Source organism: Suncus etruscus, chromosome 6 (genome assembly GCF_024139225.1).
Source record: "Suncus etruscus isolate mSunEtr1 chromosome 6, mSunEtr1.pri.cur, whole genome shotgun sequence".
NCBI classification, from domain to species: Eukaryota; Metazoa; Chordata; class Mammalia; order Eulipotyphla; family Soricidae; genus Suncus; species Suncus etruscus.
Window position 1 is genome coordinate 103,301,104 of NC_064853.1, and position 17,031 is coordinate 103,318,134.

At 40.2% G+C, this 17,031-nt stretch overlaps 1 protein-coding gene across 2 annotated transcripts in view; it reads right to left on the reverse strand.

The window, feature by feature from the left end:
• Nucleotides 1–3,541: 3,541 nt before the first annotated feature.
• LOC126012133 (inhibitor of carbonic anhydrase-like) overlaps nt 3,542–17,031 on the reverse strand; it is a 52,576-nt gene continuing 39,086 nt past the window's right edge. For both annotated transcript variants that reach the window (XM_049775954.1, XM_049775953.1), the window contains exons 14-17: nt 9,010–9,074; nt 7,293–7,477; nt 5,246–5,435; nt 3,542–3,661 (exon numbers count right to left, since the gene is read on the reverse strand). In XM_049775954.1, coding sequence (XP_049631911.1) covers nt 3,627–3,661; nt 5,246–5,435; nt 7,293–7,477; nt 9,010–9,074 — 475 coding nt within the window. In that variant the 3' untranslated portion in view covers nt 3,542–3,626. The remainder of the gene's footprint in view (nt 3,662–5,245; nt 5,436–7,292; nt 7,478–9,009; nt 9,075–17,031) is intronic.

Genomic DNA, 17,031 nt, shown 5'->3' on the forward strand with positions numbered 1-17,031 from the left:
GCCTTTGTTACAATCCACAATTCCCTCATTGTCTGGAATCAGTTCTTAGTAACCAATTGTTGAAGCCTACCTGCTTTCCTAGTCTATAGTTCTACACTGGAACTTGCTGGTGGTATGCACAAGTCTTCCTTTGGCCCGTCTACAGTAATATCTTTTGGTTATTGCTAGTGTCTAAAAGTGCACTTGTTTGTGTTGTGTATATATGAGTGTGTGTGAGTGTGTGAAAATAATACCTAACTAAAAACTGAAAGATTAAAATTCCATAATCAAGCTTATATCATGTATGTTTTCATGTCTAAAAACTGAAGTACTAAGAGTTAGTGATAAATACCCACAAAAGGACTACCTATAATAACAATGAGGAATAAAAAAAATAAACTGAGGGCTAGAGAAATAGCTTGGAGGTAAGAAGTTTACCTTGCATGCAGAAGGTTGGTGGTTTGAATCCCAGCATTCCTTAATGGTCCCCTGAGCCTGCCAGGAGCGATTTCTGAGCCAGGAGTAACCCCTGAGCACTACCAGGTGTGACCCAAAAACCAAAAAAAAAAAAAAAACAATAAAAAAAATAAACTGGGGCCCGGAGAGATAGCACAGCGGTGTTTGCCTTGCAAGCAGCCAATCCAGGACCAAAGGTGGTTGGTTTGAATCCCAGTGTCCCATATGGTCCCCCGTGCCTGCCAGGAGCTATTTCTGAGCAGACAGCCAAGAGTAACCCCTGAGCATTGCCGGGTGTGGCCCAAAAACCAAAAAAAAATAAAAATAAATAAATAAACTGAACTATTTCAGCTGCTAGAAATAATGCTTTTTATAATATCTTTATTTAAGCGCCATGATTACAAACATGTTTGTATTGGGTTTCAGTCATAAAAAGAACATCTCCCTTCACCAGTGCAAGCTTCCCACCACCAATGCTCCTCCAATCCATCCTCCCCCATCCTTTGCCTGAAGAAATAATATTTAAAGCCAATCTTATTCCTTTCTTTCTCTCATCAATCCCCTAGCTTCACTGTTGTTGACTTCATTGTTGCTGTTGTTCTGAGGACAGGGATTACTCAGATGCCTGGTACACACACTTAGCATGCATACTTACAATATAATGTTACACACACACTTAACTTCACACATACTTAGAATAAAGAGTTCTTTGTGGGCCTGGAGAGATAGCACAGCGGCATTTGCCTTGCAAGCAGCTGATCCAGGACCAAAGGTGGTTGTTTCAAATCCCGGTGTCCCATATTGCCCCCCGTGCCTGCCAGGAGCTATTTCAGAGCAGACAGCCAGGAGTAACCCCTGAGCACCACCGGGTGTGGCCCAAAAACCAAAAAAAATAAATAAAGAGTTCTTTGAGGAACAAAGTTGATATGAAATTGATTTATGTATCAGATAATTCCTAGATAATATTTGTTTTTGTTTTTACCATTTGTAATGAAAACCAGAATTTGTAATACTGTTAATTATATTTTTCATGCATACATCATTCCAACACGTCACTCAAAGTCAGAAAGCCCGTTTTCTTCCACTAGTGTTTCAAGGATCCCTCTACCCATCTCGTGTAAGTTCAGTTCTATAGACATTTTTGATGTTTAGAGATGACTTTTCAATTTATTCTTCTCTTACTATGTTTCCATTACATATCATGTATTGAAGAAATCTCTTCTCTTTTTATTTACTTTTTGTTTGTTTGGTTTTTTTGTTTTTTGTTTGTGGGTCACACCTGGCAGCGCTCAGGGGTTCCTCCTGGCTCTATGCTTAGAAATCGCTCCTGGCAGGCTCACGGGACCATATGGGATGCCGGGATTTGAACCACTGTCCCTCTGCATGGAAGGCAAACACCTTACCTCCTTGCTATCTCTCCGGCCCCTTTATATTTACTTTTTAATGTGAAGTAGTGATACCTACACAGATATAAAAAAAAATAGAGCTAATCTCCTGGAACTCTACAAAATTATAACAATAACAAATTGATAAAGTAGAAACTGTCTTCCAAAACAACATCTTTTTATAAGTATACAATTTTAAAAATTAGTATTATGAATAATTCTGTGCTAATATATTTAAAATTTTACATGACAGATAAATTCTACAAAAGTAAACCATAGTAAGAGAATAGAATTAAGAAAAATTTAAGGGGAACTGTGAATAAACCTATAAAGTATAATTTATTCTGGGGTCAGAGTGGTGGCGCTCAAGGTAAGGCGTCTGCCTTGCAAGGACTAGCCTAGGATGGACCGCTGTTTGATCCCCCGGTGTCCCATATGATCCCCCATGCCAGGAGTGATTTCTGAGCACATAGCCAGGTTATTCCTGGCTCCACGCTCAGAAATCGTTCCTGGCAGGCTCAGGAAACCATATGGGATGCTGGGATTCGAACTGATGACCTTCTGCATAAAAGGCAAATGCCTTACCTCCATTCTATCTCTCCACCCCCTAGTCTTATCTTAATAGCAAATTGTAAAGGTTTTTTCCTGATCTTTTAAGCAGTCTACTTAGAATAGAGATTTTTATGCTTTTATCTTTATCATTAGTATTTTGATATACTAAAATAAGACTAATCTCAAAAAAAAGATTAATCTCAATATTCAGAACTAAATTTTGCTCAGAATTATGTAAAGTTTCTATATTTCTTTGAAAACTCTTATCACTAGGGAGATGGGTTAATATTGGGCTTGGTTTGTTGTTTTTGATCTACACACAGTGATACCCAGGGATTACTCATGACTGCATTCAGGAAATACTTCTAGAGGGCTCAGGGGACCATATGGGATGGTGGAGATCGAGCCTGAGTGTGCTGCATGGAAGTTAAGCATCCTACCTGTTGTAATATTGGTCTCAATATTGGGGCTGGAGTGATAGGACAGAGGTAGGGTGTTTGCCTTACACATAGCTGATCTGGGTTTGATCCCCAGCATCCTATATGGTCCCCTGAGACTGCCAGGGATAATTTCTGAGTGCAGGAGTAACCCCTTAGTGCCACTGGGTGTGGCCCCAAAATTAAGGAAACAAAAAAATCAATATTGAAGTATCCTATAGTCATTTTTAACAAGATATTTTAAAATATTTGATTCTTTCAGCAAGTTTCCCCCAAATCTAAATGGAGTCTTTTTTTTTTAAATCAGCAAAGACATATTAGAAGACCTGTGAATATGTATTTTTAAAAGCCATTTTTTTGGGTCCAAGCATTGTACAGCTTGGGTAGGGCAATCTCACGTTTATTTTGTTGTGTAACTCCTTAACGCTATGTATAGAGGCTTTTCTGCTTATCATCACTCAGACTCCTTCAGACAGATTTGTTGTTTACATTTTATTTAACTGACTGGATTATTAGATAAAATAAAGAATGGTGTTTGAAGTTAAGTTACTTTTGTAGAATTTCAAAAGTTGGAATGGTTTCATTGATATCGAACCCCAAGGTTTGATTCTCATACAAAAAAGTCATTTTCTCCCTCCTTAAATCTAAGATCATTTATGAAAATTTTCTGAGAAAAACCACAATAATTTTTTACTCATTTCGTTTCATCAATTGAATTGAATTTAATTTCTCAGTTATACCACATAATTATCAAGATCACAGCTGTTAACAGATGCCCACACTAACAGGTGAGGTCGTGATCACATGTTGCAGGCTCTTAATTCCTGTGAAATGTACAGGCATCCAGAAGTTCTGTGAAGGCATAGCACAAGAGAAAGATTATCAGACAATGTTGGTGCTTTCTGAACACTATAGTCTTCATATTTTATGGAAGTTAACAAACATTATTTCTTGAACACATTCTCCTCCATACTACAAGCTGACATTAGTAAGATTCCTAAATAGGTAGGGCTGGAGCAATAGTAGAACATGCACAGTGTTTGATCCCCAGAACCCTATATAGTGTGGTCCCCCAAGCTCACTAGCAATGATCCCTTAGCACCGAGCCAGGAATAAACCCTGAGTACTGCTGAGTGTGGCCCCAAACCCAAAAAATAATGATAGTAAAAAAAATAACATTTTTATTACTCCTGTTCCCATCATCTCCAGTGCACAATATAATATAACAAAAGCAATCTAATAATATATTTCAACTTTATTTTCAACAATATATATTTCAACAATATTATTTCAACTTCAATTTCATTGCTCTAATTTCTTTCTTTCTGAGTCAGTTATGCTATTTTATATACCAAATGTAAAATTTGAAGTTTTACATCGTTGTCTACTACAATGTTAATTATGCTTTATTTGCATTCATAGTATTTATTGTAATGTTAAGATCTTGGAAAACTGGTCCTCTCTGGGCAGCATATATGACATGTGCAGCTTATGTAATGATGACACCTCTATGTCATATATACCATTCCCTACATTGATATACTTGTGGTAATTCACTGTAATAAAGACAATCAGATTGGCACCCTCCCTCAGCTTCTGTCCAACAAGGTCAATTATAAAGAATAAGACAGCATAGCATACCCAGGTCCAGGTTGCATGTTAAGTTGGGGTGTTTTTTTGGGGGGTGTTGTTTGCTTTTTTGTTTTTGGGCCACACCCAGCAGCACTAAGGGGTTTCTCATGGCTCTGCATACAAAAATCACTCCAGGCAGGCTTGGGGCACCATATGGGATGAGAGGGATCAAATCAGAGTCGATTTGCAAGGCAAATGCCCTACCCACTGTGCTATTGCTCCAGCCCCCTGCATGCTAGTTTTGATATCCTAGAACAAGTTTTGATAAGCTGACCATGTACTGAACACAATTTCTGCATCCTCGCCTTAGCTCCCTGGTTCTAGATGCATTCATCATTGTTTCCATTAACAGTTCCATTGAGAACATGTAGTGGGTACATTAAGAGCAAAGGTCGAGATTCTTCCATAGTCATGGCCATAGAGTAACACACAATCAACAAGAATCTTTAAGGTAGTTTTTCAAGTCATAGTAATTTCCTATGGTTGCTTCCCTGGTAATTTACACTTCAGGTTATCCCACAGATATTTTCATTCTATTAGCACAGAATGGAAATATATAAATTAGCTCAATTCCCAAATAATGTTGTTTTATAGCATTCTCTATCTCTTTCAGAAAATCTGTCTTTGTTTTTGTGTAGTTTCTATTCTCCTGCCAAGCTAAGTCATCTCAGAGGTAAGACTGAATTCCCTTGTAAACTACTGGGCCAGGTTGTCACACACACACACACACACACACACACACACACCTTAATATGAATGTTCTTGCTTTTCTTGTCATTGGTCCTCTGTGTTTTATATACTTACCAGAGGTTAAGCATGGTCTCAAGTAAGCAAGAGTCGTAAGAAACTCCGGTCCTAAGTATTTTTGGTAAGTTGTTTTGTTCTTAAGGTTAGCTAAGCATTCTGTGTCATCACTGAAGAGCAGGTCCTTCCCCGCAGAAGATTTGAACATCTGGAACATCATGTATTCAAATCCATTTCTTCCAAAGAGCTCCTGGTTCAGGCAAACAGACCACAAGTGACAAACCAAGCACCACCATAGACAATGGGTTAGGGTCAACTGGGCTCTTCTGCTCAAACCCCTGGGAAACCCAGTTCATAATAACCATTTAGGAAATTATAAATCAACTTTTAAAAAGAAAGGTCTTTGGATTCACACCCTGGTGCTAGCTTTTATTTATGCAGATTTAATTTATGCAGATTTAATGCAATCCCATGAAACTACCACTGTCATTTTTAAAGACATAGATGCTGTTGAAATGTATATGAAGCAATAAAACCCCCAAGATAGTCAAAGCCACCCTAGGTAAATAGAAGATGGGGGGCATCTTTTTCCTGCATAAACTTGTACTCTAAAATGTATTGATCAAACAGTATTGAAATAAGGACAAATTCTCAACAATGGAATTGAAATGAGAGCCAAGAGACAGATCCTCAGGCAAATAAACAGTTAATCTTTAACAAAGAAGCAAAAAATATGAAGTGGAGCAAGGAAACCTCTTCAACAGATGTTGTTAGAAAAACTCATTGGTCACATATAAGAAAAAAATTAACTCAGACTTCTTTCTACATTCTGCACAAAAGTCAGATCAAAGTGAATTAAAAACCTCAATTATCAGACCTAGATCCATAAGTTATATTGAGGAAAACATAGGTAGAATACTGTATAACATTGACATTGACTAAACCAGATAGGAACAAAGAAAAATTCTTATTAAATTCAGTGTCTCAGGGCCGGATCGGTGGCTCAGGGCACCGATGTCTGCCTTGCGCACACTTGAAGTTCCATGGCCTGGCGTCCCATATGGTTCCCCAAGCCAGGAGCGATTTCTGAGCACATAGCCAGGAGTAACCCCTGAGCATCACCTGGTGTGGCCGAAAATAAAAAACAAAAACAAACAAACAAACAATAAATTCAGTGTCTCCATGTATTCACTATGACTGTAGACAGGATACCTAGTAGGGTGTTTGATGTAAAGTGACTTCTAAACAAAGTGCTCTGTGCTTGCACACCAAGTTTCTGTATCATACTTCCATGTCTTCCTGGTGCCCTGAGTGCTTTCTCTAGTGCCTCTGGACCTTCCCCCAGATCAACCATTGCCATCCCTTCCTTTATCAACTTCTCTTGTGACCAAGATGAGCAAGCTTTTCCTATGAGGAACCCATTTCCTTCAGAAGTCTATGACCAAGAGCCCTTGGTTTTGCCTGCCCTCCATGGTCATCATAAGAGGCTGCAAGAGCAGTATGGCTTGTTATGGGTTATCTTTTAGGTATCTCAAGAAAGGGCTGTGTTCATGTAACCTAGCTCTTGTGCTATGTGATTTAGTCAGTCCATTATTCCATAAGATCAGTGCTTGTAGGCTACCTGTAAAGACTGAAAGATGTCTGAATGTTGGGTCTTTAGCTTTGAAGCAGTCAGTGCCAGTGTTCTGTCTGCCCAGACTAAAAGAAAAAAAAAACCACACTGGCATCCACTCTATGGCAGATAGTTTAGGCAGATACCCATTTGTTTTCCTCATATGTAGTTTATTCTGTGAAGGACACTATGCCTATACCCTTATTTCTTATACAGAACAGACCCTAGGGGTGCCATGATTGCTCAGACTCTAGTGGGCTTCAGGAGGGCCTTTCAGTACTCATGTATCTGAGGCTTTCCCAGTCCCCTTGAAAATCCAAGGATCCCCAGAGCAGGAAGGAAACATGAGTTTGCTTTTATCAGAGGCAGGACTTTGAGAACAGAATTCTACTGTCAAACCTGAAAGATGAGACTGTGTGAGAGAGAAGGGCAGTTCTGCAAGAGTACTGAGCTCTCAGTAGGGGAAAGAAGGGATAGGTGGTCCCATGCCCATACCTGTTGGTTGAAGAGCATTCTGTGAACAAAATCTGCCTTATCTTTCCTCGAGACCACAGCATAATTGGGAACTATGGCAAGATGGCAATTCTGAGGTTCAGTTACTGGCTTCCTGGTACCATCAAGGCATAGCAGCCGAAAATCTTCCTGTTTCAGATTCTTAGCCCAGGTTTCAGTATTCCTTCCTGATAGGAGAGGCACAGAAACAGTGCAATAAGGCTCTAACACAAGAGAAAAAGCCCAATAACAGATGAGTGGCTAAAGAAACTGTGGTATATATATACACAATGGAATACTATATGCAATGGAATATGCAGCCATCAAAAAAAATAAAGTCATAAAAATTTTTTATATATGATGGACATGGAAACTATTATGCTGAGTGAAATAAGTCAGAAGGAGAGAGATAGACACAGAATAGCCTCACTCATCTATGGGTCTTAAGAAAAATAAAGACATTATTATAATAATACATAGAGACAATAGAGATGAGTGCTGGAAGGTCTGGTCCACAATATGAAGCTTACCACAAAGAGCGGTGAGTTCAGTTAGAGAAAAAAAACTACACTGACAACTACCATGACAATGATAGTGAGTGAGAGAAATAGAATGCCTGTCTTGAATACAGGTAAGGGGTGGAGGAAGAAGGAGATGGAGGGCATTGGTGATGGGAATGTTGCACTGATGAAATGGGAGTGTTCTTTGTTTGTTTGTTTGTTTATATAACTAAAACCCAACTACAAACACACTTGTAATCATGATGCTTAAATAAAGATATTTATTAAAAAAAAAAAAAAAAAAACAAGAGGAGCCCGGAGAGATAGCACAGTGGCGTTTGCCTTGCAAGCAGCCAATCCAAGACCAAAGGTGGTTGGTTTGAATCCTGGTGTCTCATATGGTCCCCCATGCCTGCCAGGAGCTATTTCTGAGCAGACAGCCAGGAGTAACCCCTGAGCACCGCCGGGTGTGGCCCTAAAACCAAAAAACAAACAAACAAACAAACAAACAAAAACAAGAGAAACATTCCCAAAGCCGTATACATTCATAACCTTTCTGAATAGTGCTTTTATCGTTTCTGTCAAAAGAAGTTCTTTAAGAGACCTGAAAAAGCACTTTAACAGAAAAGCAAAACTTGATAAAATGAACTAGATTAAAACTAAAACTGTCGGTCCGGAGAGATAGCACAGCGGCGTTTGCCTTGCAAGCAGCCAACCCAGGACCTAAGGTGGTTGGTTTGAAGTCCAGCGTCCCATATGGTCCCCAAACCTGCCAGGAGCCATTTCTGAGCAGATAGCCAGTAGTAACCCCTGAGCACCACCGGGTGTGGCCCAAAAACCAAAAAAATAAATAAATTAATTAAAACTGTCCATTAAAAGACATCATTAAGAAAGCAAAAAGGCAAGCCTGGCAGAGAGGGACAAGATTCTTAGGAAAAATTTAGCTGACAAAAGCATGTATCGAGACTAGATAAAGAATGCCTTGGACTGTGGCCCCTCTGTGTTTGTCTCTGTTTAAGGCCAACATGATAACCAGTCTCATCCAGTCAACCAGACATGGAGAATATTCTCATTCCTAAACTGAAGAGGTTAGGACCTAAGTCACCTGTACGTGACTCTGTGAGGGTCAATAAACTAATCCCATTGCCCAATTCATGAGAGTCTCGGGTGTTTTGTTTTGTTCTGTTTTTTGAGGGAAGAGGGGAGGCTCAGATACATACCCCCGGTATTCTGCAGAATTGCGGAGTGCTTCACAAAGGCCACATCCCCCTTCTCAACCAGACACCTGTGGAGTGAGGCTCATGTAAACAAGGAGGATCATCAGGAAGAGAGAGAGACCACTACATTCCCAGCCCCCAACCCACTTCTATTCACATAACCAAGGTGTCAGAATTTACTCTGAGAATTAGTTGGGAAATGTGATAGAAAAGAAGGTTGCACTGGTGAAGGTTGGGTGTACATTCTATGACTGAAACCCAACTATGAACATTTCTGTAATCACAGTGCTTAAATAAAAGAATTATTATAATTTAAATAAAAGAAATTTTCCGATTTTGTTTCTATCGTGGATAACCATCGTTCATTTTATTTTATGGATTACTTTCTGCACTGACAACATCTGTGTTCTCTTTTTTTTTTTTTTTTTTTTGCCACACCCGGTGTTGCTCAGGGGTTACTCCTGGCTGTCTGCTCAGAAATAGCTCCTGGCAGACACGGGGGACCATATGGGACACTGGGATTCGAACCAACCACCTTTGGTCCTGGATCGGCTGCTTGCAAGGCAAACACCGCTGTGCTATCTCTCCGGGCCCTGCCTTTCTTTCTTTCTTTTTTTTTTTTGGGGGGGGGGCATGTATGTTCTCTTATTAACAGGTATATTCAAGGATGATTCTCTGGTTGGATCAAAAACCATGTTAGAGTTTAACAACAACATGTAGAACATAATTTTGAAGGAATCTTACATATTTATTTTTTTGGTTTTTGACACCCGGCAGTGCTCAGGGATTCCTCCTGACTCTGCACTCAGAAATCGCTCCTAGCAGGCTCGGGATCATATGGGATGACAGGATTCAAACTTCCATCCTTCTGCATGCAAGGCAAATGCCTTATCTCCATGCTATCTCTCCGGCCCCCTACATATTTAGTTTTAATAAGTCCATGGACCTCATGACAAACTGATTTATGCTAGTACCCTAAACAGTCTGTGTTCAAGGTGATTTCTTTATGAGAAACATCGAGTCCATTACAAATTGATATTGTTCCTTCTGTTGACACTTGATATGAAGGATTAATTTTCAGAAATTTTCTCCTGTTTTCACCTTCCTGTCTTCAGGTCCCTGTACACCCACTAGGGTCAGTTATTCCCAACCAAGCCTTTTAAGCCTCTTTTCCCAACTTCTTTACTTCTTCCCACTGTACACCCCCCTGCATATTCCCAGCCCTGATGAATTTACACATTACCTGGTGAGGTAGAGTCAAGACCTTCATGATTCTAAAATTCAGACACAGCCTCCCTGCCTCTCTCTGTTCAAGACCAGTGGATCACCAAGTGCAGGATGAGAACATCTTTGGAAATTGGCCAAAAAGCACAATCTTGGGCTTCACCTCAAACCTACTGTATCTGAAACTTCTGGACAAGGTCTCTGTGACCTGTTTTTCTGTTTGGAGGGTGTTTATGTGGGACTTTCAGCCACATCTGGTGATATTCAGGAGCAACCTATTTCTCCTCTCTCTCTCTTTCTCTTTTTCTCTCTCTGTGTGTGTGCACATGTGTGTGCACTCATGTGCATCTCAGGGATTGTTTTTTAAAATTATCTTTATTTAAACACCGTGATTACAAATATGATTATAGTTGTATGATTACAATCATGTAAAGAACACCCCCAGGGATTGTTTTTTTGCAGTGCTCAGGGGACCAAACAGTGCTAGTAATCAAACCCAAGCCTCCTACATACAAAGAATGAGTCCAGCCTATGGAGTGATCTCTCTCCTATCTTCTCTGGCCCCATGATCTGTGCTTGAACAAGTTCTCCAGAACATTCTGATTTATGCTCAGGTTATCATGGATAACCATCATTCGTTTTATTTTATGGATTACTTTCTCCACTGACAACATCTGTGTTCTCTTATTAGTAGGTATATTCAAGGATGATTCTCTGGTTGGATCAAAAATCACGTTAGAGTTTAACATCAACATGCAGAACATAATTTTGAAGGAAACTACTTCTGGACAGCTACCTCCCTCTGCAGTGACTAAAATGTAGTGCTCCTTTCTAAAAACTTGTGTGAATACACACCAATTGCCAGATGCCCACCTACTCTGACATGTGCTCCTACTTCCCAGAGAAAACAGAATGGAGAATATCAGCCTTCTCTAGATACCACATTTCCAGAGCTTCCATGAAGCACTGGAGCTTGTCCTGCCTGCCAAGCACAAGTGAGGACTAATATTCTCCTAGCAAGTGTCTTCTGAAGTCTCTAAAACACATCCCTCCTATACTTGGTCTTACATACTTTCTCACATGTAACTGAACACTTTCCCTGTTCACTGGCTTTCTTTCATCAGCACTTAGATGTATTTTTTAAAGTGCACTAAATGGACCCATAATGATATAACAGTGGGTAGAGTAGTTGCCTTGCATGCAGCAGCCAACGCAGGTTTGATTTCCAGCATCCCATACCATCAAATGTAATTCCTGAATGCAGAGCCTAGAATAACTCCTGAGCATTGCTGGGTGTGTTCCAAGAAAAATAAATTAAAAAATTAAAATTCACTAAACATGGTATTATTATTATTATTATTATTATTTTGGTTTTTGGGTCACACCCGGCAGCGCTCAGGGGTTACTCCTGGATCTAGGCTCAGAAATCACCCCTGGCAGGCACAGGGACCATATGAGATGCTGGGATTTGAACCACTGTCCTTCTGCATGAAAGGCAAACGCTTTACCTTCATGCTATCTCTCCAGCCCCTGGTTGAACCCTTTTGATGGTGAAATAGCACTGGTGGTGTGTGTGGTGAGTCATACACTTACAGATGTATATAGAAAGTCTCTGAAATTCTATAGAATTGTTAATAAAAAAATTAGAACAACACCAAAAAATGGAATGCATTATATATGTACAATGCTTTGGGGAGTATTGTCTTTTTTTTTTTTTTTTTTTGGTTTTTGGGCCACACCCGGCAGCACTCAGGGGTTACTCCTGGCTTTTACGCTCAGAAATTGATCCTGGCAGGGCCCGGAGAGATAGCACAGCGGCGTTTGCCTTGCAAGCAGCCGATCCAGGACCAAAGGTGGTTGGTTCGAATCCCGGTGTCCCATATGGTCCCCCGTGCCTGCCAGGAGCTATTTCTGAGCAGACAGCCAGGAGTAACCCCTGAGCACCGCCGGGTGTGGCCCAAAAACCAAAAAAAAAAAAAAAAAAAGAAAAAAAGAAAAAAAAAGAAATTGATCCTGGCAGGCTCAGGGGACCATATGGGATGCTGTGATTTGAACCACTGTCCTTCTGCATAAAAGGCAAATGCCTTACCTCCATGCTATCTCTCCAGCCCCCTTATTTATTTATTTATTTATTTATTTATTTATTGGAACATGGTCTTAATCCACTACCACCACCACCCACTCACCCCACTCCTGATCTCAATAATGGGTCCTCTTCCTATTCACCTTGACACACACAGGAATCTGGCCATCAGGATCCTGCATGCTACATTCTGGCCTCCTGCTAGCATCTTATAGGCCTAACTCACTATGGAAGATACCATATTTTCCGGCGTTTAAGACGACTGGGTGTATAAGACGGCCCCCTACTTTTTCTGTTAAAATATAGGGTTTGAGTACCGGAAAGCTGCATACCAGCAATAACACCCGGAGGTTAGATGGGATGCAGTGCTCGGTAACTCAGCTCCTCTGTGTGCCCTGAAAGATTAATGAGGACAAGCAGAAACTGAGTGATGACGCCTGGCAGCCGCATGGGATGCGGTGGTAAGAGGGGGGCAGATCACTCGTCCCTGAAGCTGGAATAAGTTTCAACATGCTGGGGCCGGCGAGATAGCATGGAGGTAAGGCATTTGCCTTTCATGCAGAAGGACGGTGGTTCAAATCCCGGCATCCCATATGGTCCCCTGTGCCTGCCAGGGGCGATTTCTAAGCAGAGTCAGGAGTAACCCCTGAGCGCTGCCGGGTGTGACCCAAAAACAAAACAAAACAAAACAAAAAATTTCAATATGCCGTATACCGACGTGTAGGTGACCCCCAACTTTTAAGAAGCTTTTCATGGGTTAAAAAGTTGTCTTATACACCGGAAAATATGATCTACTGACTATTGAAGATGTTCCACCAAGAACATCCGCTTCAGATTCCAATTCCCTGAATCCATCTTCATTTTCTTTCTCAACTTCATTCTTTCCCTTGTGGTTTGATATATCACTTCTGTTATAAACCAAATAAAATATATCTATATAGCATATATTTCACGATAATGTGATTTTTGTGTCTAGAAAATCAAACATTTTAAATAATTGTATTTTTAAATGCATGGTTTCTTGGTTTTCCTAGCACTAATTTTAATAAACTTATTTCTCTTCTCCCCCTTTTCCTACAGTCTTCCTGATCCCAGAGGAACCAACTATAACTTTATAAGCCAGCTTCACTGTATGAATTATGTGAGATGAAAGTTTTCAATGTATTAGACTGATAATCTCATTTCCTAGGAAATGGGGACCAATACATTTTGGTCTGAGTTTTACAGCTCCTTTATAATAGGGATGTAACAATGCTAAAAATGCTGTTCACAATTTTCCTTCATAGAGATGAGTGATAGAAAAAAATACCCTGTTTAAAAAAAAAAAAAAAGAGGGCCAGAGTGATAGCACAATGGTAAGGAATTTGCCTTGCATGTGGCCAACACAGGATGGACCCAGGTTCAAATTCTGATATCCCATATGGTCCACCGAGCCTGCCAGGAGTGACTTCTGAGCACAGAGCCAGGAGTAACCCCTGAGCACTGCCGGGGGTGACCCAAAAACCAATAAAAAAAAGAGAGAGAGAGAAATGATGCAGATTTATAGAGTGAGAGGGGCCTTTTATAATAAACATCCCTTTATTATTTATTTGCAATTCTTATTTAACTGAACATCCAGAATTTTATCTTGCCTTGCAGTATCTTGACTGACTCCTCAGGATTTAGTGCTTATAAGAAAGGAAGTAGAGAATGCCAGATTAAAATCTATATTAAGGGCCCGGAGAGATAGCACAGCGGTGTTTGCCTTGCAAGCAGCCGATCCAGGACCAAAGGTGATTGGTTCAAATCCCGGTGTCCCATATGGTCCCCTGTGCCTGCCAGGAGCTATTTCTGAGCAGACAGCCAGGAGTAACCTCTGAGCACCGCCGGGTGTGACCCAAAAATCAAAAAAAAAAAAAATCTATATTAAATAATTATTAAATAAAATAATATAAAATAATATATAAATATATTAAAACACCCATTAAAACATCCTTTTGGCTGAAAATAATTCACATAACTTTTTTTCATGTGCAGCAAATGATTTGCAAAAGGAAAGAGATTGATTCAATAGATTAAGTAAATGCATAGTATGTCACAAAGTGGTAAATGCTAAACAAAGCAAAGAATGGGATAAAGAATGGATGGCACATAAAGAATGTGTCATCAGCCACACATACATATCTTACACCATCTGCTCACTCTTTCAATTTCTAGATAATGTTAATCCATCGTGGGTATCTCCAAGGTTATTCTGGAACTGGAAGAGGACCCTTCTCCCTTTTGCCTTAGTCCCATGACCAATCTCTGCTTCCATGCCCAACCTCTGCCATGTCAGTAAACGAACATCTATATCTCATACCCTTTGATCATTCATTCAGCCTGCCAGATCCATAGCCACATTCCACACCCATAAAACCGTTTGTCATAGTTTTTTAACTAAACTACAGAGTTGCCCGGTCAGTTCTACTAATCAGATCTCACACTACACACACTATGCCTCCTATTATTGAATGAGGACCAGCAGGAAAGGAACAGAGCAATACTCATTTTAATTCCTTAGAGGCTGCCGGTGGGACAAAGAATTATCTTCACAGCAAAGCAAACACAATGGGAAAGTCACATAGATGTCCACCAATTTCAATGAGTAAAATTATAACACAGAATGCTCTACAAGTCCAAACCAGCTGTGTAATCTCTCAGATAATGACTTTAGAGAGATCGTGATGAGGATTTCAATAAGATCAAAGAAATTATGGTCCAGGGACCTGAGCATTAATACAGTGGGTAGGGCATTTGCCTTATATGCAGTCAAGCTGGGTTCTATCCCCATATCGTCCCCAGAGCTCCATTCAGAAAAGTTCCTGAGTGCAGAGCCAGAAGAAACCTCTGAGTACCACCAGGTGTCCCAAAATGAACAACAACAGCAGCAACAAAAATAAAACCAGAATCAAACTTGTAGTAATTTATTACCACATCAACGAAATTTATCACCTGATTACTGTAAACACTGTTTTTAAAATGTGGGTAGCTGATTATGTTGGTGGAAGGAAAGAGGGAAAACAGCGAAACCTCTGCAGGAGCACTAGATAAAACAGGTGCAGGAGCAGAACCAAGAGGACACCTAATGCTCTGGACCTCAGGGATACCCTGTGGAGGGAAAGATGCCTGGGTTCTGAATGCTGAAAACTGTCAGCTGGTATTGCAGGGGGACTCTAACCAGAGCCAACAGAGCTCAGCCTCCCTATGAGTCTCAGGGTACATTTCCCGGTCCAGCAAAGGGAAGAACCCCACACCAACTATAATCCAATAGGCAATGAGCCTGAGGTCTGGCCGTGCAGGTGTTCCCGCGTCTACTAAGAGGGACTTGTGATGAGACAAAGTCTCAGCAATTTCAGCAGAGAACATGGCCGGCGAAGGCCTCTTCCCTGACTCCCTCCACAATCCCAACACTAACAAACATCTGCAACCAGCTGAGTTTATAACCTAGGACTCTGCCCGTTGCTGGTATAGATAAGTGGTTCAGTCACTAGAGAATACCACCAAGAGCAATTGGCTACGTTGGCTGAGCTCAGAGAAAAATTCTATGAAGCTCAGGTTCTCTGAGCTAGGTCTGGTCACAAGAGGAGAAAAATGAAAGGATTTTATAACCAAACGAGTCCTCTCAGTGCAGGCCAGAAATGAAAGGGAACAACTAAGAATCTACTGCCTCCTCTTCATCTGCGGTGCGGAAAACGAAACAAATTTTCAAATTTAAGAGACACAGCACCTCCTGGTGGGAAAACAAAGAAAATGCTAAAATATTACAGTGATGTGAGGAAATAACTCCTTTCTCAGTGAAAGAAACCAACCTGATGAAGGGTGATGTACATTCTATGACTGTAACTCAACCAAGAACAATTTTTGTAACCACAGTGCTTAAATAAAGTATATAAATATATAAAGTATATGTAAATATATAAAGAAACTGGCCTAAAAGTCATGGAAACTGAAGTCTAACAATGAATTCAAAATAATGATAATGGGGAAAGGGGCAAAAAAATATAATGATAATGAGACTGGGGATGCCTCACTTATTTATCTATTTTATTTGGATCTGGAGGCCACATCTGTTCTCATGGAAGCAAGTATCTTAACCCCTGAACTGCCTTTGCAGCACCACAGAGTAAATTAGAAGAAATGATACAATTATGACGATCACCATGGGAAAATCATCCAGTAGCCAGATAAAAATAAATGGAAAAGAAAACAACAGAAATATAAAATTGTCATTTAAAAAGGGGTAGAAAGCCACACCCACATCCCACAGCAGCCTCCCATAAACATTTCAGCTTCACAGCCTCATAATTAATTTCTGAGGAGATCCCAAGCCAAGGAAAACTCCCAAGTTCACAGATCCTGGAGCTCCTGGTGCACATGGCTGCATACACAGCCATGCAACTCCAAATTCCACAATACTGACAGCCCAGTAGGAGAACAGCAAATTAGACAGGAGCATAGCATAGAAGTCAACTAAGTTCAATAAGTAGAAACAATAACACAGAAGGTTCAACAAGCAACAAACAGCTCAATAAATAACAATGTTCACAAACTTTTTTTTACTGCAATATATATGTGTGTGTATATATATATATATATATATATATATATATATATATATATATATATATATATATGTTGGTTTTGGGTCACATCCGGCAGTGCTCAGGGGTTGTTACTCCTGGCTCTATGCTCCTGGC